At 52.3% G+C, this 22317-nt stretch overlaps 1 protein-coding gene across 3 annotated transcripts; it reads right to left on the minus strand.

Moving 5' to 3' along the window:
• Positions 1-24: 24 nt before the first annotated feature.
• On the minus strand, positions 25-21933 carry rreb1a (ras responsive element binding protein 1a). Of its 3 annotated transcripts, none has more exons than XM_085939305.1 (20): positions 21364-21933; positions 12813-12869; positions 9833-9937; positions 9516-9705; positions 9308-9383; positions 9139-9228; positions 8882-9045; positions 7789-7930; positions 7543-7721; positions 7273-7462; positions 6925-7179; positions 6132-6558; positions 4548-6048; positions 4088-4260; positions 3816-4010; positions 3584-3745; positions 3339-3479; positions 3163-3260; positions 2470-3097; positions 25-2360 (listed from the first exon to the last, which is right to left on the minus strand). In XM_085939305.1, exons 3-20 carry the CDS (start codon positions 9933-9935, stop codon positions 1894-1896), a joined length of 5181 nt encoding a protein of 1726 aa, XP_085795431.1. In that variant the 5' UTR covers positions 9936-9937; positions 12813-12869; positions 21364-21933; the 3' UTR covers positions 25-1893. The 3 variants fall into 3 exon arrangements, with proteins under 3 accessions (XP_085795431.1, XP_085795433.1, XP_085795432.1); XM_085939307.1 differs by lacking the exon at positions 21364-21933 and adding an exon at positions 20066-21038; XM_085939306.1 differs by lacking the exon at positions 21364-21933 and adding an exon at positions 20009-21038.
• Positions 21934-22317: the final 384 nt, after the last annotated feature.

Consider the following 22317-nt stretch of genomic DNA (forward strand, 5'->3'; position numbering starts at 1 on the left):
AAATATGGATGCCAAGAGACAGGATAAGGCGTCGGCGGCGTTTTCAACCTTTATTTTGACTTTTCATTGATGACTTCGTCCACTTGTTGCGTTTGCGTGTATATGCGTGTGTTCACAGTCAAGTGCTGGCGTGATTGATTTGATTGACAGTCGACATGAAGTCCGAAATCAAAAAGTTTGCATCTCAGGAAGCAAAACAAAAAACAATTTGAGAAGAACCCTGAGAGCATCATCATTTTTTTTTAATTAATGACGTGTGTATGTGTGTGTGTGTAGAAATCATCAAGCACATTTGATTAAACATGCAAACCCCCCAAAAAAAATCTATCCTAAAAAAAAATCACCCGGAAGGAGAAAAAAAAAACATAAAATAATAATAATAATAAATGTTCATGTTCACAGTTTGACAGAACAATTTGATGATTAAAGCTTTTTTTTTTTCCTTGGATTATTCTATTGCTCGTCTGCAGCCCGGCCAGCTGCGTGTGCGCGTTGCAACTTGATGACACCACCTTCAAAGTACGCCTGCCAATCTTCAGCCTCACATTTGATTAACTTGAATGAACTTTCAAAACCTCAACTTGGCATTTTTTAATTTGACTCAACTGAACTTTGCTTCTTGGCAGAACATCCAAAACGTGCACACGCGCGCACACCCGGGAGCCAAATAAATACTTTTAAGAAACGATACGCACGGCTGACCACACGCACAAGTCATTTGTGTTTTTTTGGAGGGGGGGGGGGATTAGCATTAGCCTGCTGCTACTGAGAAACCTTTTTGATGGACTGACACTCAGCAATGAAAACAAATGATGACCATGTCCAAATATGCAAGCAGTACTATTAGAGTACATGTACTCTCTGTAGTAGTACTATTATAGTAAGGCTAGTAGTAGTTAGTAGTGTCCATCCAGTTGAAGCAGTGAAGTCATGATGACATTCTGAGGCAAAACGTACAAAAGAGCCCCACCCCCACTTAACAAAACGTCAAGTTGAATCCAGTGACTCATGCTAGTGTTAGTAACTTTCATCCCAGAAAGTTTTTTTTCTCCCCACATGCATTTGATTGTCTCAGACGCCACTTACAAAACAAAGAGTTTGAAATTGAAGAAGTCATGGTTATTAATGTGAACTCAAAATGATTTACCGATGGGGAGAAGTCTTGTTAGCGCTGTTTTGTGGCAAACGCGCAAATACTTAGAGCAGACTCGCTTAGCCTGCCGTCTTAGCTTGTTACCTGGCCTGCTTTGCTCAATTAGCAATGTCAAGTTTGAGCTAAGCTAACAGTTGTCACGTGTTGTGTTCTACTGATGTGTTAGCGCTCGCTGGTCAGCGTTAGAAGGCCGCGGAGAAGTAGTGTTAACCCATATGAAGCCGAGGCCGAGCTAAATACTAAAGCTAATCACTTTTTTGTGTGATGAGGCCAATTGCACGAAACGGACCAGCGTAGCCAAAGTGAATGAGCAGACGCACAAGCGCTAGCCGCGCTCAGTTGTGCCGGCTAACAATCAGCCAACTCGCTAGCGCACAGGAAGACATGATTGACAGTGTTGAGGTAATTTGGACCCGGGTTAGCGCTAACGACACAGGGCGATCGATCGCGCACACAGACACACAAAACTAACTAAAATTTCATTTGTTCACTTCCAGACTAAAAAAAAAAAAAACCCAACACCAAAAAGTCAAACAACAAAAGTCAACTGAGAAGTCCTCGCACACAAGCTGAGGTGTGGCGGCGGCCATTTGTCCGTCCGTCATCTTTTCCAGTTACAAGAAGTGTCACGTGAAACGTGTCGGCCATCTTGATCTTCTTGCTGACAAAACAAAGTTAAAAAGCTATAAAAAAAGATGAGTAGTAAGGCACTTGTTAATGTTACGGCGTTTTGCACACGCTCAGTCCACGCCCACCAGGGGAGGCTCTCCATTGGCCAGCGTGTGATCCAGAGTAGGCGGGGCTCGGAGCTCCAACAGGCCTTGAAACAAAGCTTGGCCAGGGAGCTCTTTGGAAACGTTGGAATCCGACACCGCGTCGGTAGCCGGTTGGCCGGGAGGCGTGTCCTCCAGGGGGGTCGCACCAAGTTCAGGTGTTTCCTCGGGTGCGGCCTGGACGGGCTCGCCTCCGACGGGCTCGCTTCCGACAGGCTCGCCTCCGACGGGCTCCGGATCGGAGGCTCGGGCTTCATCCAAGTCTTTGGCGCACTCGCTCTCGGTCTCGGAGGGCGGGCAGGCTTCGGCGGGGGTGGGGGCGTCCCTGTCGCCGTCCTCGCTCGGCGTCTTGGTGTGGATGCGCTGGTGGCGAACCAGGCTGTGCTTGAGCGTGAACGTGCGGTCGCACGTGGCGCAGCGGTAAGGCCGCTCACCTGTGCGGGGGGAGGAAATATAATCGTCAGCGCACACACGTGGACATCGTTTTCTTGCGGTGTGAAAAAAAAGTGTGCGCAAAACAATGAAGCAGTTCACGAGGCCTACCGGTGTGCGACCTCATGTGTCTGGTGAGGTCCTGCAGCGACCAGAATCGTTTGGCGCACACGTCGCACGTCTTCTTCTTGCGTTTGTCCACGACGCCGGTGGCGGCGTCTGGAGCGGCCGAGTCTCCGCCCTCCGGGCTTTTGGCGTCGTCGCGCTCGTCGTCCGTACGCTCGCCGTCGTCCTCGTCGAGATCGTAATCGCTTTCCGGCGCGTCGCTTTCGCCGGGCCTCGCCCCTCCTCCGCCATCCTCCTCGTCCTCTTGGCTCTCGGGCTCGTCTTCGCGTTTCTCCTCGTCGACCTCCGTGGTCGCCGCAGCTCCATTCTCCTCGTGGGGCGCCTCCAGGCTCTGGTGCGCCCTCTCGTGGCGAGCGAGAGTGGTGGCATAGCGAAAACTTTTCCGGCACACTCTGCAGACGTGCTTCCATTCCGGCTGAGGTTTGACGGCGGCCGAAGGACCGTCCGTCGTCTCCGCCGGGGGGTCGGCGGTGGCTTCTTCCTGAGGGGCGGAGCCCGGGGTGGGGGCGGGACCGGGGGCCGAATTTGACAGTTTGAAGTCGATCAGCTTGGAACCAAAGTTTAAGTCCAAACTTTTGTTGCTGTGACAGTCATCGTCGTCGTTGTGATCGCACTGAAAAAGACCAACAGTAAGTCCAATGTCAGCTGTGGGACCGGGCGAGTCACGTGCCGGGTTACCTTGGCGCTGGGCGAAGCTTGGTTGGACGCATCGGTCGAGGTCTCTGCCGATCCCTGCTGGTGCGCAAGCTCAGGACTTTGCGCAGGGCTCGACTCCACTGCGCACACCACACGCACGTTGATGATGATGATGTCATCGGCATGGTTAATGAGCATTCAGGGGGCGGGGCACTCACCCGGGCTGTCCTTGTGGGCGGTGCTCGGTGGCGTGGGCTCTTCCTCCTTCTGTTCAGAGGGCGTGTCTTTGAAGGCGGTGGGAGGTGTGTGGCCGAGTGGTGACGAATCACTGGTCAGCTGCTCGACGTCAGACTGACTCTCTAATGGTCCAAAAAAAAAAAAGAAAAGGACCATTTAGCCACCACAAAGAAAAGGATCTATTTTCATTGATGTTGTCCGCCAGGAAAGACATTTAGTCATTTACCGGCACTCTCGTGCGAGCCGTCGTCACTTTCTTTCTTGGCAAAGATGCCATTGCGCCTTAGCGTCCGGTTGGTGACGCCGTGCTTTCGCAGCAGGTGGCGCTCGCAGTTGGACTTGGTGGAGAAGAAAGCGTCGCAGCGCGGGCACGGGAACGGCTTCTGGCCTGAGGACGGGCGAGTATCGGCGCCGTTAGCATCGGCGGCGACACGGGCCGGTGACGCGTGACGACCTACCGGTGTGCGTGAGCATGTGCCTCTGCAGCGAACTGGCCCACGGGAAAACGCGAGGACAGAAGGGGCACGTCATCTTCTGCACCGAGTTGGAGTAGGCGTTCTTCTTGCCTTTGGATTGAGGAAGCAACGCTGCCGTTTTGGCTTCCTCTCGAGGCCCCGCCTCCTTGTCGGCGCCTCCTCCGGCTCGCTCGCCGTCTGCACGCGTCACAATGTCTCAACTACATGCGCAACAATCGGCGACTCTTCAACAACTGCTGTGTGTGAACTCTGACCTCTGGGAGCGGTCTTTGGCGCGAGTTGGTTGGCGCCGGTCTGCAGGAAGTTGGTGAACTTGTTGGCGTCGGTGTTGGCGAGCATCTTCTCCACGCTGGCCAACTCACCGTTGGACTCCAAATCCGCGTCTATCACGCTCGCCTCCTTGCCATTCTTCTTGCGGTTCCTCTTCCTGCACAGTCAAATTTAAACTATATGAAAGTCACCTGCCTCAGATGAACCAAATTGAGTTTAGTTGTTCTTGTAGGCTTTTCCTGACATTTTTTTGCTTTCTGGCGATTCATGATTCCCTGCACCTTTGTCTAAGGCCGCAGTTGCGACTGAGCAGCGTTGGACCTTCTTGAATTATGGCCAAGAAGTCCAATCGCGCTTTCAGTGGACCGGGATAAACCGGGCGCGCCAACTCTCGCTTGTTGTCCCCAAACATACAAATTCAAAGGAATGAAAAGAAATGGCGACCTGGCACTGTCATCACCCGGCGACTCCAGGAGGACGGCGGTGCCCGGAGGGTCCGAGGGCGATTCGGAGGTCGGCTGAGGTTTGGCCTCCGCCTCCCTCTTCAGCAGGTCGGGGGCGGCGGACACCGAGTGGATGATCTGCGCGATGGACGCCAGAGGGGGGAGCTCCTTGACGGAGGAGGCGGGCTTGGGTAGGAGAGGCTTGAGGCGTTGCGGGCGGGGGGCAGGGGGAGGAGTGGAGCCAGGGGGGAGACGGTAGGCCCCCAGGGGCGAGGCGGCCACCGTCTTGTCTTCGTCGGCTGCGTCGCAGCCCGTTTGCTCCGTCTTGATCTGAGGCCGCTCGCCCGCTTCTCGCCGAAGTCGTTTGCTGGGAACGGACAGGTCCATGGGTTGGTCCAGGGATGTGTCCGGGGCGGGGCGCTCCAGCGTGGGGGACGCGCTCTCCACTTTGATGCCCACGGACGCCGTGTGAGCGACGCTGCGCCCTTTGGCCGAGAAATCCAGGGGCTGGTCGGGATCTTGCTGATAGGCGCTCACGTCCTCAGTCTTGACCGGCTGGATCCGAGCAGGCCCGTCTGAGGAGAGAACGGCGACGACGCCGGCGGCGGCGGGGCGCATGGTGGCGATGTGTTCCTCGATCTCGCGCTCCTGGACTTCGGGGTGTTGCTTGAGAAGATGGTGGATGCAGTTGCGCTTGGCCAGGAAAGCGGCGCCGCAGCGCCGACACTCAAAGGGTTTCCTCTGGCAGCCGTTGTGTGTTCGCAGATGAATCTGCAGGGCCCGGTACGTCTTCAGGTCCTCGCCGCAAAAGCGGCAAGTAGCGTCAGCGGCGCTCTGTCCCATCTCGACGTCGGAGGGCGGGAGGGTCGAGACTGCGGCGGCGGCGGCGGCGACGCTTAGGTTGTTGGATGCGGCGGAGAAGACGCACTTGATGTTTTTCTCAATGTCCTTCCTGGACGTCTTGCCGTGTTTCTTGCGGAGGTGGCGTTCGCAGTTGGCTTTGACGGTGAAGGGGTAATGACAGACACGGCAGATGTAGGGCCGCTCACCGCTGTGGGTGCGCAGGTGGCGAATGAGCGTGGCTTTGTCGGGCGCCACGTAGTCGCAGATGTTGCACTGGTGGGGCAGGATCCCCAGATGGAAGCGCATGTGAGCCTGCAGGACACCCGAGAAGGAGAAGACCTGATCGCAGAAACGGCACGGGAAGGAGCCTTTGGCGGAGCCGGCCTCGGCGTTGGCAACGCCTGCCGCTTTGCCCGCCGCTTTCTTCCCGCCGACTCCCGCGTCTTCGTGCGCGGCGGTAGCGGCGGCCGGCGGGGAGGACGAGGAGGTCGTCTTGAAGAGAGCTGGCGCGGGTGGCGGCAGGCCAGGGCTGATGCAGCCCAGCGACGCCCGCTGGGAGCTCTGCAGCGGAGGCGGCGTGCTCACAGTCATACTGGAGCGCGGTGTGACGGGGGGCTTGGCTTTCAGGGGGGGCATGGTCTTTTGGGTCTGGACTTGACCTGTGTCAAAAAAAAAATAGTATTAGCAAAGTTGACTTACGGGGCTTTTTCAGGATTCATCATTCTAACGCACGAGCACCCACCTCGGCCCGCAGGGAAGCCCGCCCCTTTGGCCAACACGGGGAAGCCCAGCCCCATTTGATTGGGCGCGGCGGCAGCCACTTTGAGGATCTGCTGAATGTCGGCAAGCTCCACCACGCCGCCCACTTCGCCCGGTTTGACGGCGGCGGTGGCAGCGGCGCCGTCGGGCTGAAGGAGGAAGCCTGCTTGGAAGGGCTGCAGGGACAGCAGGCTGAGTGCTTCCCGCTGCGACAGCCCCTGCAGCGTGGATGCGGTGGCAGCAGCGCCGCCCGACTGCTCCAGCAGGGGGAGGCGCAGCGCCGTCAGCCCGCCCAAGCCCACTGTCGGAGCTCCCGGTGGAAAGGCCAGTTCCTGGGGCTCCACATGGATCACTTTGATGCTTTCCAGGTGGGCCTGGTGGATCTCATCCTCTGTGGGAATGCGCTTCACCTGGGGGGCACAACCCGTTTTGTTCCTTTTTTTTTTTTTTTTTACTTTTTTGCCACACGCACACACACATTCACACAGTCATATGCAAGAATCGAACTCACGGCGTCGCCACACAAGACAAGCAAGTGCATCCTTACACCATCAGCGACTCCCTGCACACCCGACGTTACGCACAGGAAGTGGTCGGTCACCTAAGCTAACGTAGCGCACATTGCTATTTTGTGTAATTTTGTTGTCTTTCCGAGACACTTGGCAGCTCCCGGCCAATCTTCAGAAGTTATTATTTTATTGTTGACTATTATTCACTTATTTGGCTTTAACATCCCAAAATTTGTATGGGTATATATATGCATGACGCTCGGTTACCTTGGAAACGTGCTGGAGTCCCAGCGCCTCCATGAAGCGGGACTGCGGTGAAAGCGGGACGTCCTGGATGTCGTTCTCGCCTTCCCGTATGCCGTTTTGCACAGGTCCAGACGCTTCCTGGGCCGGGACATCCGAATGGGCGACGCTCTTGTGGAGCTCCAGGGCGGAGCGCAGCGGGAAGGCCCTGTCGCAGCTCTCGCACACGAAGCGGTGAAAGCTGCTGATGCAGCGCCGGAGGTTGGTCTCGCACCACACCTGAAGCACAAGCAGCCACGGGAGAAACGGGTCAGTCAGCAAAAGCGCATGGGAAGCCCCTCCGCCCCTTTCTGTGGCGGTGGCCCAGCTGACCTGCGCCACCCGGGCAAACTTCTTGCAGGAGAAGTCGACGAAAGCCAGGTCGTTGAAGCCGGCCGGGATGGACGGATTGTTCTGGATGAACGGTCGGCCGCTGGGGTCTTGGGGAAGGAGCTTGTGGACACCGGCGTTGTGACGCAACAGGCCTCGGTGGGTGCGGAACGAGAGACAACACAAGTCGCACCTGCCAACCGCAACAAACTTGTTTAACTTGTATGCAAACTTGTGTGCGTGTCTACTTGTGTCTTGTGTGTTCGTGTCTACCTGAGCGTTGTGTCGGGGTGCGTGTCCATGTGCGCGTCCAGCTCGAATCTCCCGCTGCAAGTCTTGAAGCAGATGGGGCAAGGAAGTGGTCCGCGGTCATCGCCGACCCGCACGCCCGCCACCTGTGTCATCTGCGGCGGTAGTGACACCCCCTCCTCCGAGGCCGCGTCCTCTGTTGCCTGGGTGACATCATCATTTAGCCCCACCCTGACGATCCAACCGGGCGGCCGGGCGAACCACTCTTACCTTCTTGGCGGGCGGCTCGTCGACACCCTCGTCTTCCATGCCTTGGCGGCGCTTGACCGAGGGACGGCGGCGCTTGGTGGGCGACGGCGGGCTGACAGGCAGGAGGCCGCTGGCGGGGTCCTTCTCGTGAATCTTCATATGTCTGCATGACGGGGGGACACAAGCTCCAGTTAAAATCACGAGTGTGATTTTGTTGAACCGGGTTATCGCCGGCGCTGCAGCAAATGATTCCGTTTTGTACGTTTTTTTTTTGTGGTGAGCCGCATTCTTGGTTTTCAAAGTCAATAGACATGTTCAATTTATGTAAGAAAGTGAACAAAACCAAAAATGTGGGTGTGATGACAAGAAGAAGATCAGATGAAGGAAGGAGGGGGAAAATAGGAAGCATCCAAAGTAGAGAGAGCGCTATTCATAGGAGGAGCCCAGCGGGCTGCAGGGTGGGCGCCAAGTTACGAGGTCCTGACAGCAGCTGACGGGGAAGAACTTGATCCACCAATCAGGTGAGAGGATAGAAAGGAGGAGGAGAAGAGGGCCAAAAGGCTCAATGCTCCAGCCACCAATCAGAGGACAGGAAGGGCGCTGACTCAGCGTGTGTGCGGCTGCTCGTAAAACACGCCCACACATCATTCTTGGTCCACATGAGACAGGAAGTCAAAAGTAGAAGTTGAGCAACAAATGAATGAAAGTTCCTAATCCACATCGACAGTGCCCTCTGATGGACAAGATGTATACTACTGCTCCCGTGCTAACGCGCCAAAGATCTTCATCTACACGCACGCTCTCTCGTTCCAAATTGAATCTTTGTAGCATTTATTTTGTCAGAAGCTGCCATCCCCCCCTCCCCACATCTCTCTCACGCAGACATGCAAGCACACACACACACAAACACACACACAGTGCTGCAGGGATGTGTTTAAGGCTGATAAACGATGGGCGTTGCTATGTGTGTGTGTGAGATGGGGACAGATGGTTTAAAGTGTAACTTCCTGAACATGCACACGGCCACACACACACACACACACACACACACCAGTGAAGTGTAGGATGGCTTAATGGCCAACTTCTTGCAACGGATGCCTGCGCCTGCGCGTACCTGTGCATATTGCCGTTGGTGGTGAAGGTCTGCGCACAGACGCTACACTTGTAGGGCCTTTCGCCACTGTGCACCAGCATGTGGCGATCCAACGATGACGCTGAGCTTAAACATTTGCCGCAAATGCTGCACGAGTGGTCCGTCGCGCCCGCGTCGGCATTGTGCTGAAACCAAAACGCATAGGCGCCGGTGAGGACGACGTCCGCCGCGGTGTCGCGGGCAGGTGTACGCAGCATTCGGCCACCGTGTGGCGCTACCTGTCTGATGTGCATGGTGAGCTGATGCTGCGATTGGCAGCTCTTGTCACAAAGCGGGCACACGTGGGTGGAGTGATCGTCTTTGGCGTCCTGACGACAGAGACAAAATGGTCACGTCAACTGGTGAGCGCGGGCTGAGGAGCGGGACGGCGCCGCCGACCGGGCTCACCTGGCTGCGTCGTATGTTGCGGCCCGGCGGCGCCCTCGTGGCTAACAACGGCGTGGGCACCTTGCTGGGGGAGGGGCTACAAGAAGAACAAATAAGTTACGCGCAAAACTGGCAAAACGATGGACTCCTGTCATTTTCAAAGGGGGGGGGGGCACAGTGGCTCCCTCTAGTGGGATGCAAAAGAAACACTCAAGGAAATCATATTGACCTGGGCGAGGGTCCTGGAGTGACATCACTTCCCGTGTCGCCTCCTCCGTTAATGTTGCCTGTCGCTGACATCACTGCTGACATCATGGCGTTGATGGAGGACAAGTCTCCTCCCCCGCCACCGCCGCCTCTATCGCCGTTCTGGAGGCTCTGTGGGCTCTCGTCCTCCTCCTTGGCGCCCTCAGGTGCATCTAGGAAGGTGGGCGGAGTCACATGATGACAGGTAAACACTCACAAAAGTATGTATGGGACGCTTTCAACTTCAGAAGCCAATGACAAAGTAAAGAACAAATTGACGCTGGACACAACGTAATTCACCTTTGACGTTATTGATGTTACTCTCCTCCACTGGCTCCACCTCTTCACCGTTCATCACTGAGTTGACTCCTCCCCTTTCCTGTTCCTCTGTGGCGTTTTCCATGTCTGTGCACACGCACGCACGCACGCACACACACACGGTAAATAAACCTGTCACGTGACCATCATGTAAGGTCAGGGAAAGCCACCACGAGATGGCGCCTGCTTTTGGTAAGTCACACGTGCTCATGACTTTCAAAATGAAAAGGTCATAAGGAACGAGTTAGAGGTCACATGGTTTACTGGTCAGCAAGGAGCTTGCTTGGCCCTGAGCCTACTCGAGCACAGGGGACATTTTACAAGCGGACCCTCGGCACACCTGTCCGCTCAAAACATGCACATGCACACACACATACACACACACACAGTAAGTTTGGCTACAAGAGGAGGCAGAGGAGAAGAAATGATGACCATTTCCTGTTTAGCTTCCCCCACAGGAAGACGCTCTCCAGAGTTGGCCACTTCCTCTTCCAGCAATGCTTGTGTGTGTGTGTGTCTGTGTGTGCGTATACACACATTCCATATTGGAAAGTTGAACGTTTTTGTTTTTTTTCCCCACAAAACTAGAATATTAATTTCTACACATTTCTATTCAATTAAAAAGGCTTACACATGTACAATTATTTCCCCTTTTAATTCCGGTTCTCATTCCGTGTTTTAGGTATGTAAAAGAGAAATTCGGATTGTTGCTGACGACTGCCACAACGTGTATGTGTGTGTGTGTGTCCGTGTTGCATTTCCACTGACCTGCTTGTGTCATGACAAGGCAGTAGCAGGTGTGTGTGCACACACACACACACACACACATGCGCACATGCACGTGTCCCAGAATTGTTTTTTACATTAGCATCATTCGTCTTCAGACAGACCCACACCCGCCCGCACAGCAAAGTGTCACTATTGGCTGCTGAAGTGCTCCGGCAGCAGTTTTTACAGCCGGCTGAAAACGAACAGCAACAGATGGTTGCAGGAGGAGCAGGCGGGGGGATGAAGAGGAAGATGGAGAGAGCATGAAGGAGATCAGACATGCTTGTTAGGCGGAAGAAGAAGCGCTAAGAGGAAAGAGGATGCCCTACTGGCTTGTTTTGTCGAAGGCCCTCGCGATGCTTTTTGCGCATCTGCCGCAATCCGTCGGGTGCTGGCGTGCTGCACCTGCGCCGACACGTAACAACGCTGACAGCTGAGCTCAACACCGCAACATGTGGGCAAAGCATGAACTTGAAAAGTGACACAAAAAAAAAAGCAAATTGGGTGAGTTCAAAACTTCTGGGCAAAGCAGCAAAATGCAGCCGTTTTGAGCCATCTCTGGGGGCGGAACATGACATCACCCGTTGCTCGGGTAGCGACCAATCCCGATCTCGGCTTGCCAACGTCACGTCACCCAACTTCCAAAAACAGGTGATGTCCGTACAGCAAGTGGCAAAATGGCCGCCGCCGGAGATGAATCCAAACGGCTACATTTTGCAGGCTATTTGTATGCCTTTTGCCATTATCACTTAGCACTAGCGTGAAGCTAGCAAACTACGGCTAAACTGAGTGCTTGTTTGAAACTTTTTTTTGATGTAACGCGACGTAGTCAGTGTCTATGTGGGGACAGAGTCGATGGGCTGCCGTGATGTTGGGTGTCAGCTAACAGTCTGAGTTTAGCATCAGACGTGGGGGAGGGGTGGATCCGGTGACCATATGTTGACTATTTATGACTGCCTAACTGTCCTCCTCCTTCTTCTCGCTCTCCATCTCACACAACACGGCACCCGCACAACACACACACACTAACACATTCCTGTCCACATTCCCTGGAAACGGCCACAGGGGCCTCACTCCGCTCAAACGTTAACTTTTCCGGAGCACCTTGGACCCATCTTTGTTTTGTTAGCCACATTAGCATTTGATGCTAACAGGGTCCTAAGTACGCTGCTTTGAACGCAAAACTTCCTCCTGAGAGAGCGCGGCACAAATGGCGAGGCGGTCTGCCCTGGATGGGTCACGTTCGTAGAAAAAAGGAGAAGTAGCGAGACGAGGAGGACATGTATGAAAGCGCTAGTGTCTCCTGGCAACAGGAAGTTGACACTAAGAGGAGTCACAGGAGATCGTTTTGCTTCTTCCACCTCACACTCAGCTGCCGGCCACCATCCTCCACACTCGCACTCTACTTGTAAGAATGCAAACTGCACACGTTGGGGCTTTCTGCTCCATCTCACTGGCAACTTCCTCAACTCCTCCTTTCCTCCTCCCCGTTGAATCATCTCCCTCTCTGCCTCCTCCTCCCTCCCCGCCTCCATATTGTTTTCTAGCTTACATATTGCCGCTTCTCTTTGTGCATGTGGAGTTTGGAGCCGGAGTGATAAAGTCTTGAGATATCATCAGACTTGTGTCAACTCCGCGAAGCAGTACGGGGCGGGGCGTGGTGGGGGGGGGGGGGGTGCAAAGGCCCACTTGATGAACCAACCGGTGTGGAAAATGTCTGCCAGCTGTAAGCCAATCAGCTCGCAGATTCCTTCACTCTCGACGCTCACACTCATCCTGTCTTTGAACGCGCACGCAACACGTGATAGTAGATCAAAAAGTGGTGGTGATGCACGGAAAAGTGTGAAATCAATTGATGAATCGACAACTTCTCCAATCTCAAATGAATCGACAAAAAAAGCCATTGTTGGATGTCAGAGCCGACATTCGATTCACCAAATGATCGTTTGATGGACTACTCTAGCCTACGCACGCATTTGTGTATTCGTCTTGTGAGCTGATGAATGGAAGTAGGTGGAACCAAACAAGCCTGTGAAAAATCAAGCAGTGTGAAGGTAGGGGGGGGAAGAGGGCGGAGCCAGCCACTCAGATTTAACTCTGAAGGAGAAACAAGAAGGGCTGGGCGGGGTACAAGTAGAACACTGGCAGTGGCGGAAGGCGATGGAGGGCAGGAGTAATTTGAACAAATATTTACCTTCAAAGAAAGGCTCACTTGCTTCTTTGGGATGCGGCTCCGCGACCGCTGCTCACACTGCGGGAAGAACACACAAATGCCGTCAGTACAACACAAACATATACAGGTGTGACGACACACCCTGGGGGCGTGGCATGACCAGAAAGGAAAGAAACCAAAACAGCTAAAAAGTCCTTTATTTATGATTTTGTTGAAAACGTGACCACAAAGGCACCAATGAGACAACAACGCTGCTGGGAGACGGGTCAAGTCGACCAGCCGGAGAACGCAAAGACAATAATCTGGATGGAGGGATGGAGGGCAAGTGGAGAGGATGGATTTGGGGAGGAGAGCGAGATTAAGAGCTTAGCGTCGGGCTAATTACAGCACGTCAAGATGGACAAAAAAAACATGAGGGGCATCTTTACGCTGACCTAAGTGGCTAGTCGCTAGCTTGAAAAAAAAAAAAGGTGACACTCGCGTTGAGCTAAGAAGGTAGCCGCTAGTGTGAGGAAAGTCAGCCTCACGCTAAGCTAAGCGGCTAGCCTCGAGCAAGAGAAGCTGCTGCTGACGACAAGTTTGGACTTGATTCTCAGTAGTGGCACGACGAGAGCAAAAGAAGAATGTATTGCTCTTGTTCCCTAACTGGTAGAATGTCTTCAGGACAACATGTGATGCTAACACCAAAATCAAGGATGTTGTGTTTGCAAAGTGTTGTTAGAAGGAAAAGTCTGCTCATGACAAGAGGAGAGAAAAGCCCCCCCCATCCCCCCTGCTCCTCTGCTGAGTGTTCAGATGGCCGCAGGTTGCACGATGATGCAAAATTGTAGTACCAGGAGGAGATTAGGAATGTTGTCGGGATACAACAGGCCAGCACGGACATGCCAGACACACGCACGAGGAGGAGAGAGGAAGGAAGTAATGCAGGATGAGGTGAAGGGAGGAAGGAAGATGAAAAAAGGGATGATGGAAAAGATGCAGAGGAAGCTGAAGCAAGGAAGGAAAGATGTGAGGAACATGGAAAAAAGCACAAATAAGAAGGTAAGATGAAAGAGGAAGAAAAGAAAGAATAAATGACCAAAACAGGAAAGAAGGAACATTTCCACATCATCAACATCATCAACATGTGCAGCAAGTGTGGGGCCGAATCACGAGGGGGAGGAACTGAGCGGCGCGATTCATGAGAAGAATCCGGTCAGACCAGTTAAACGGCGTCGGAGTTGCGCTGCGGCCAATTGGTTGATGCGACGCCCCGCCTACAGCAAGTCTGCCTGTGATTGGCTCACGCACACCCAAGCATTGTCTTCTGTGGAAACTTCTAAACTATTTTGTTTCTTTTGGAACCACTGCTCCCAGTACATGGATGCCGACGTTTTTTTTTGTTTGTTTTTTGGGCCAATCAGATGTCAGCCTCGACGTGTTGCCGTGTCAGTAAAATATGATTGGATTTCAAACTCGGCGTGGATACTAAAACAATGTGTTACGACCAAATTCAACTATAACGATCTGCACAAACGACCACATTGAGTGTTGAGTGCGTCCCCACTTGACACTTACCCACAATGCATCACTCTCTGCCAGCGGCACCACAAACACAAAGTCAACATATCAAGTGATGGATGGATAAAGGGCACCTGATAACGTTGGTCATTAAAGACTGGCGCTGATGTCATCGTTAGCATCATCAAGAGATGGCCGACGTGTCGCTTGCTGTATGACGACAACACGTGTGCGCTGGCACCTAACGTGCGGCCTTCTGTCATTACGCACATGGCGCGACCGTTTGGGGAAGGGAGGGGCGGGGGGGGGTCTACACATTGAGCAGCTGTCTCACGCACGCCGACAGGTGCCGTAGACAGCCTCGACGCATGCCAACGGATGCTAACAGGTCCTCAATCTACTCCAGTGCTTGACCTCAACGCAAGACAATTGTGATAAGCTTTCTATTTCATGGAACGGTACGCTAAGAGATGCTAACGTGTCTGTGTCATCACTCCCACGTTTGTCAAAACAGCATCTTCGCAAAATTCACGGCTCGACTCGATGCGGGCGCGGCACAGCTGCACGACAAGGCACACATTCATGTTCGACAGCTGCCACAAAGACGCCGCCTGCGGATGCGCAAGCACAATCGGCGTGTGTGCGCATGATTGTGAGCACACACACACACGACATCAGCACAAATGTGTCATCCACGTGGACACGAGAGTCTGCAGGGGGCGCTGTTACTAAGCATGTCAATCATTATGGGGCGGGCGGTCATGTCACTTCCTGCTGGATCTTCAAAGCAAACAAAGATGCGAGTGGGAGTCGCTGATTGCAGGCACCATGAGTTCGAGTTCCGCATATGACGGTGTGCATGTAACCAAAACAAAAAACAGTAAAGATGCGCTAACAACAAGATGGAGGATGCGATATTCACTTGAGTTGCACTTGTCTGTCCTCACTTCGTATTCCTGTTTGCCCGCCATCTTGTCTTTGAGCAAGTGGCCGTGCGAGACTCAAGCACAAGACGGCGTTGTCCATTTTGATACATTTTCTGATGGACCAAGCCAGTAAGCCAATCACAATTCAATTCTGTTCCTATAGTTTTTTAAATTGACGATTTGGAAGTAAAAACGGACGACTGAATTGAAGATTAGCATCGTCAGCCTTTATGTGATGTCTTCCGAAATGTAGATATTTTTTTCTCTCCTTGTTCATCATCTCACATTGTTCTCAAGTGAGTCATCTGAAAAAACCAAAATACGTCAATTATGTTTTGAAATCTTTGTGACAATACGACACACGTCAATCTAGCCCCGCCCCCACCGTGTCACGCACACACCGAGACCAAGACGAAGTGACGACATCGCTTATCAGCGCCGCAGAGTTGCTGAAACAACACGCCGGCATCCTTCACTTCCTGTCTAAAAAAGGAAGCGGGAAGTGTCGGGGACACTCTTTGTTTCTTCTTCTCATTTTTTCCCCCTCCCTACCTCAACATGCCAACTACATTACCCACAAACCCCTACTGCTGCCAGCTTCAGTCAGGATGCTTGCACAGAGAATAAAAAAAAAAAGTTCTCAAGGAGGATGCAACCGTCTTAAAGTGAGCGCGTTACAACTGGCCTCAGTGTGTGTGTGTGTGTGTGTGTGTGTGTGTGTGTGTGTGTGCTGGGGTGTGGTCGCAAACCAGGATTCAGTTAGGTTAAAAAAAAAAAAAAAACTGTGCACGCCTCCAGGCAACACACACACTCTTTTGCCTGTGTGAGTGAGTGAGTGAGTGAGTGAGTGAGTGAGTGAGTGAGTGAGTGAGTGAGTGAGTGAGTGAGTGAGTGAGTGAGTGAGTGAGTGAGTGAGTGAGTGAGTGAGTGAGGAGAGGAGAGAGAGTGAAAGAAAGGGAGAAAGCGAGAGAGAGAGAGAGAGAGAGAGAGAGAGAGAGAGAGAGAGAGAGAGAGAGAGAGAGAGAGAGAGAGAGAGAGAGAGAGAGAGAGAGAGAGAGAGAGAGAGAGAGAGAGAGATCCTCTTGGGAAGTCAATTGTAATTTGGACAAAACGTCGAATGGCGTTTGTTTGCCGCACCTACAGCAAAACACCTGAGACCACACCCACTTTCACACACATATACACACACACACACACCACAAAGACCCCCTTTGTCTCACTCCCATACATATACATAGGGCTCGTTACCGAACTAATAAATGTACATTACAAAGAACGGCATTGAGTACGTCTCACCCACGCACGCTTGCAATCATATCAAGAAAATTGTAACATGTCGTCCCATCCCAAATATTCAACGTTGTCATCGGTCCCAATCGCAACTTGGCTACGTAGATATTGTAAGCATCGACGTATGTGCGCGGCGTGGAGTGTGGGGGCATGCTGGGCCTGTCTGTGGTTGCCATGGTAACAAGGTGTGTCCCGTGTTTGTAGAACAAACAATGGTACCTTTTGAGTGGAGGGAGGGGCCGCATGTGCATGCATTCCTCTTCTTTTCTGCCTGCGTGTTCATCACTGATGTCGCAGGCAGACGTGTGTGTGGGAGATTAGCCAGCGTAAAGCCGATTAGGCTATTTGAGTACGACAAGACAATCAACAGGTGACACACCGGTGGCAACCCCGCTCAATACATCCAAATCAATCGATGGCAAAAAAAGGATCCAGAAGGTCTCTCTTTCCTTGCATTTGCTCGCATCATTAATCTTTGCCAAGGCTCAGCGTGAGTTTAGCAGATAGCGACCTTTCAACGTCACTCTGGTGCCCATCTTGTCGTTGGGACAATTTCGTTTTGTGTATTTTTCACTCGTGCCGTCAGCAGCCAGCTGCTAAAAGTGTGGAGTCAGCAGCGGCCGGGTGGGGGGTGGCGTGGGGGGGAGGAGCAGGGAGGCTGGATGCAACTTGACGAGCGCTTCGACTCTCTGCCGCGCCTCCGAGCCCAGCGGTTTGACTCCCCAGGCCGGAGCGGGCGAGTCGCACGGAGGTCGGACCTGTTGCGCCGGATGCCTGACGCGCCGCAATTTCGGTCGCCGCGCTGGGGCGTGGCTCCACGGCAGTGCCGATAAGCGGCGCTGATACACGCCGAGGAGCGCTCACCTCCCGCCGCTGCAAATCAAGACGTATTTACCGCCGGGACAAAGTCCGAGCTGTGAAAGAATGTCAGAGTGGACGAGGGGGGAGGGGGAGGGGCCAGCTCAACTTGATCTGTTTGCTTGAGCGACGGCGGCCATATTGACCACTGTCAACTTTACCCGTGACTGGCTTCACAATCACATCTTTATAGAGTGTACCGAAAATGAGTTTTGTTTTGAACTTTCAGAGACAAACTATTGGTCTGGGAGCTCCTTGCACATTTTGTTACGATTTAAAAAGTTTCAAGCTGCTGCACCTCCCGAACAAATTAAATTAATACAGAGGTTGTTTTGAAAATGAAAACCAAGGCGGCTCTTGTTGCCGTGTGGTATTGTGGCTGCAATGCATCTTGGGATGCGATGCTTCTCTAGCGACTTTTCACAGTGGCGCAGAAAGGCCTTGCGATGAAATCTTTGCTTCCTGTTTAGACTGCATTTCCCTTTTCCTTTCATTCCTCCCGATGTTGCTTGTGGATTTGACTTTGATACTTTATGTGATGGCTTGAGTGTTGTTAGCATCACTAAAAAAAATACGTTTTAGAATTGCTTGGTGGCTTCTAGGAAGTTTGCAACGTGGCAGATGACTTCTAGAAAGTTCTCAAACCTGATTGCATCACTTTGAGGGTTGCAAATGGGTGAGTGCATCACCTGTTGCCGTGACGACATCGCGCTGACAACGGATCAAAGAAAAAGAAAGACTTAAGGGGGGGAGCAATGTGTTCCAGGCGTAAAAAAAAAAAAGACGCTGATGAGCCATTTGCTCCGACGTGTCACAACCCGGGGGCCCCACCTATATAGCCCCCCCCCTGCATCCCCCCCTCCCACTCAACCTCCTCCACACTTGGTTGCCTGAAACACTCATGACACACTAGCGCATGGATGCAGGAAGTTATGTGCACTTTCTTCAAGTTTGGCCTAGCCTGCACCTTGCACTCCTCCTCCCCTGCCTCCTCCCCCCCTCGCCATCTTCCCTCACCCCCTAGGGGGCTGCGAGGCTGGGATGAAACCTAATCTTATCTAAAAAAAGGCGCCTCTATAAATAGCGTCTCGCACACACACAACGAAACACCAGCGGCGGCTAGCATCTATACTTTTGGCCGTTTTGTTTGTCAGCGCCTTTCAAAGAAGGCCAGCAAAGTTTGACATCGAGCTCGTAGCGGCGCTCACGTGATTCCCGGCGTGTGTTAACATGAGGTTAATGTGTAAACAGTGAGCGTCTCAGAGGGACCATGAAAGCTTTTAATTAGCTTCTTGACTTTAGTCCCCACTGACATACACATCGCACTGAAACTATTACACACACACACAGGGGCGCGCGCACACACAGAGCAATGGAATGGATGCGCTTTAAGTCCCTACTGAAAGACCGGGCAGTGTGTATGGCATGTAGTCCCGCCTCAAAGTCGAAGGGTTCCAATTAAGGCCGTAACAATTAAGTCATTGACATCCACCAAAAACAATTTGGTGTGAATGTGAGCGCAAATATTGACGGCGTCTCCTTGGGTCCAGCGAATATTTGACTCGTGCGCGCTCACAATGCAGGAGGCGGCAGCAGCGGCGCACAAGACGCTCTTTGTGCTTTACGTATGTTGGACGACATGATGGCGAGGCCCGCCTCTAGGCCAGTCAGAAGGAAGCATCCTCTGGTCGCCACGGCGCCCAGGAATTTCCAGCGCTTTGATGTTTTGATTAGCGCTCCTCCCTCCCACACGTGCGAAGAGACAAAGCGTGCGAGACCAGTGGACGGGCAAGTTAGAGGGCGAGAGGTGGAGACGATCATCTGCCTGCGGCCCAACGCGACTCTGCTGACTTTGTTAGCAACGGTGGAGGAATTTCATAGAAACAGCTCAAAATGTTTTAGCATCAGAGCGTCACTGGAATGCTAAAATACTAGCTTCTGTGGAACAATTCTGGAATCGTCTCAACATGTCAGAGGTTGACTTTTAGAAGTCTAGTTGTGTGTTTTAACATCAGCAAAAAAAATCTTCTAAACCATTTGAGTGTTAGCATCAGTAAAAGACTTCTGGGAGATTTTGTGGATGCCAACATGTGTGCATCAGTGCAAGAATTCCAGAAGCATCTCAACATCAGCGGGTGACGAGAAACACGTGTGTTCACATCAATACAAGACTTCTGGAAGTTTTGAATGTGTGTTGGAAAAAGTGGAAGACTTTAAATATCTCAACATGTTTTAGCAGCTCTGGACAACTTTCACTGGTCAGCTAATTTGTTAGCATTAGCAGGAGAATTCAGGAAGCATCTCAATGTTTTGTACATCAGTTGATGACTTCTGTGGAGTTCTAAAAATGTTTTTGTATTTACTCTAGTTGCATCGCAATGTTTCTAAACTGTTTGAACTGATCACTAGTATTCTTATTTTCTTGAGTCATGCGTTATGTCAAACATAATCGCCATCTTCATTGTCATCATCATCATGAGAACAACCTAACATCCCGATCCTAACACTAACAGAGGTCCAACCAACCTTCACTCCTGCAGCACATATAGACATGTTAACTACATAACTTTAAAAAAGCACAAAAAAGCCCTCGCCGTGACGTCATTTTGGTGTCGTGTTCTAACAAGTTAACTGCAAAGTTACCGAGGGCGATCGCAAAAGTCCTCCTCAACTTCTTGCAGCTGTCAATCATTGACTCACTCAGATAAGACACGCCGGTGACGTCATGACGCCTCACACACGGCCAGCATCCTCCTCCGTGCAAAACTAAGCTAAGCTAAGCGGCCAACGAGCTAGTCGCAGTCAAGATGCCTGAAAGAGTGACGAGCACGCGCGAATCAACGTGCAAAGTCAACGAGGAGGCTGTGCGCGTGCGCGTGTACGAGATGGTAGCGCGAACACGGGGGGAGGGGGAGGATGCAACAAGCGTCACGTCAACGGAGACGCTAAAAAGTGTCGAAAATGCGTTGAAAAAGTGAGCAAAGCACCATAAAAGCGACACTTTTCGCCCCCAATGGCGACATTCGACGGCTGGCCGTCGCCTCGGCCAATTTTACACGATAACGAGGCTCACTTTCTTGATAAATTTGTCTGGGCAAGGTCACAGCACCACTGTACAGCTAGCAGCTGTTAGCTACGACGCGAGCGGAAGCGGAGCCCGCGTCCCTCCAAAATACAACAGCAGTGCAAGAGGAGAGAGTTCAGTATACATGGTTGTACGAGAAAAGCTATTGAGTGTCATTGTTTTTACGTTTCGTAGCTAACGTCCACCTGTAATCATATTAGTATTGTTACGTGATGACGAACGGCTAAAGTACGCGACCATCGTCATACCACACATGCAAGACAAACGACGTAACCCCGAGGAGCAACGACGAGTGACATCCATGCTATGCGAAACCAAAACGTTGTCAAATGTGACTCAAGGTCCCCTCAGAAAGTCGCCCGGTCCACGATTCGAGCGTTTCTCCAGGCCCGAACTCAACAGGTGGCTTTACTTTGAAAGCGACTGCAGGACGCCGGCGCTCTGCTTGCCGCTGGCCTTACGGTGGCGTTTGCTAGCTTTACACATGGCCACTAACTAAGTGACTGGCAAACAGCGAGGCTCCGACCAAAGTGCACCCGAGATATGGATGCTCGCCTCCGGCAGCCAGCACACTTTGACCCCACCCGTACCGCCCTCCCCGCGGCTAAAAGCTCTCGACGACGACCCCCTGCACCCCCAACCCCTTCCCAAAGTTTGTCTCGAGAGTGCGAAAAGGCTCGAACGAGCTTCAAAGTGAGGCGAAAGAAGGAGGAAGGGACCCAGCCGCGCTGAATTCCACCGCTTGGATGCGCATCAAACTAGGAAGCAACGCGGGGAGGGAGGCGAAATGCTCGCTCGCCATCTTAAAGTTGACTTGGCACACGGCAACAAGACAACAAGCAGCCGACAAGTCACAAATAACACACTCGTCGAACACCAAGCGCCTCGAAAAAGCAACAAGAGCAACACTTACGTTGGACTTTGTTGGGGTTGGGCTGCTTTCGCCGAGACATCGTGGCGGCCGAGGATGACGATGAGGAGAATGACGATGAGGAGGAAGAAGATGAAGGCAATGACGGCAGAGAGGCTGCAAAGTTGATCCGAAGAGGAGACGAATCAAAATGGCGTTTCCGAAGGGATGTGCAAACTTGGACAAACTTTACTCCGGCTTCTCCTCCTCCTCCTGGTGCTCTTCCTCCCTCCCCCTCCTCTTCCTCCCCCTCCTCTTCCTCTCTCTCTCGCTCTCTCTCTCGCAAGTCACTCGAGTCAAAAAGACTCGATGAAGATTGTTGTGTGTTCGAGTCCGTCGGCCTCTCCTCTTCTTCCTCCTCCGTGTGTTCCTAAAGCCGCGCACTAAAGCCCATCACGTGTTTGTGTGTGTGTGTGTGTGTGTGTGTGTGTGTGTGTGTGTGTGTGTGTGTGTGTGTGTGTGTCTCCAAGGGGACGTGGCCATCAAGCATCTCTGTGCACGCGCCCGCTCGCGGGAGGCTTCTTCCTCCTTTGCGCGCACGCGCAACCAACCAACTTTGAAACTGTCGCTTGACGAGTCGACTTTCGTCTACTCCCCCCCACCGTGCCTCCCCCTCGGCGCAGCATCCGAAGAGCGAAAAGTCTCGCGAGACTCTTTGCGAGAGGATGTGGACGAGTAGGATGCTAACGCTCTGGCCTAACTTAGCTTAGCTTGTAGCTTCAAACTTTAGGAGCTTCTCATGTTTGACAACTTTTAAACCTTTGAGTAATTAAAATCAACATTTAGGAAAATTTTTATGATTTAAGCCCTGGGAGGTGAGAAAACAATGTTCTATTTGTTAGTGTTGGGATTGTAAAAAGTCAAACAAGTTAAATCTTTTGACATTAAACCCATAATATAAAATGTTTGTTCTTCTTTCCAAACAAACAATGTTTAGCTAAAATTGATTTGACTATG

The sequence above is a fragment of the Syngnathus leptorhynchus genome, chromosome 19 (genome assembly GCF_054491065.1).
Source record: "Syngnathus leptorhynchus isolate UIUO chromosome 19, UIUO_Slep, whole genome shotgun sequence".
Lineage (NCBI taxonomy): Eukaryota > Metazoa > Chordata > Actinopteri > Syngnathiformes > Syngnathidae > Syngnathus > Syngnathus leptorhynchus.

What these genes read in the sequence shown, in the direction of transcription:
- rreb1a (XM_085939305.1), bottom strand. Translation starts at nt 9,935, where the DNA reads ATGGAAAACGCCACAGAGGAACAGGAAAGGGGAGGAGTCAACTCAGTG. An exon ending in ACCAACGGCAATATGCACAG is followed by an intron (nt 7,931 to 8,881) that starts GTACGCGCAGGC and finishes CCCGTCATGCAG; the next exon opens with ACATATGAAGATTCACGAGA. An exon ending in GACTCCAGCACGTTTCCAAG is followed by an intron (nt 6,559 to 6,924) that starts GTAACCGAGCGT and finishes TGTGCCCCCCAG; the next exon opens with GTGAAGCGCATTCCCACAGA.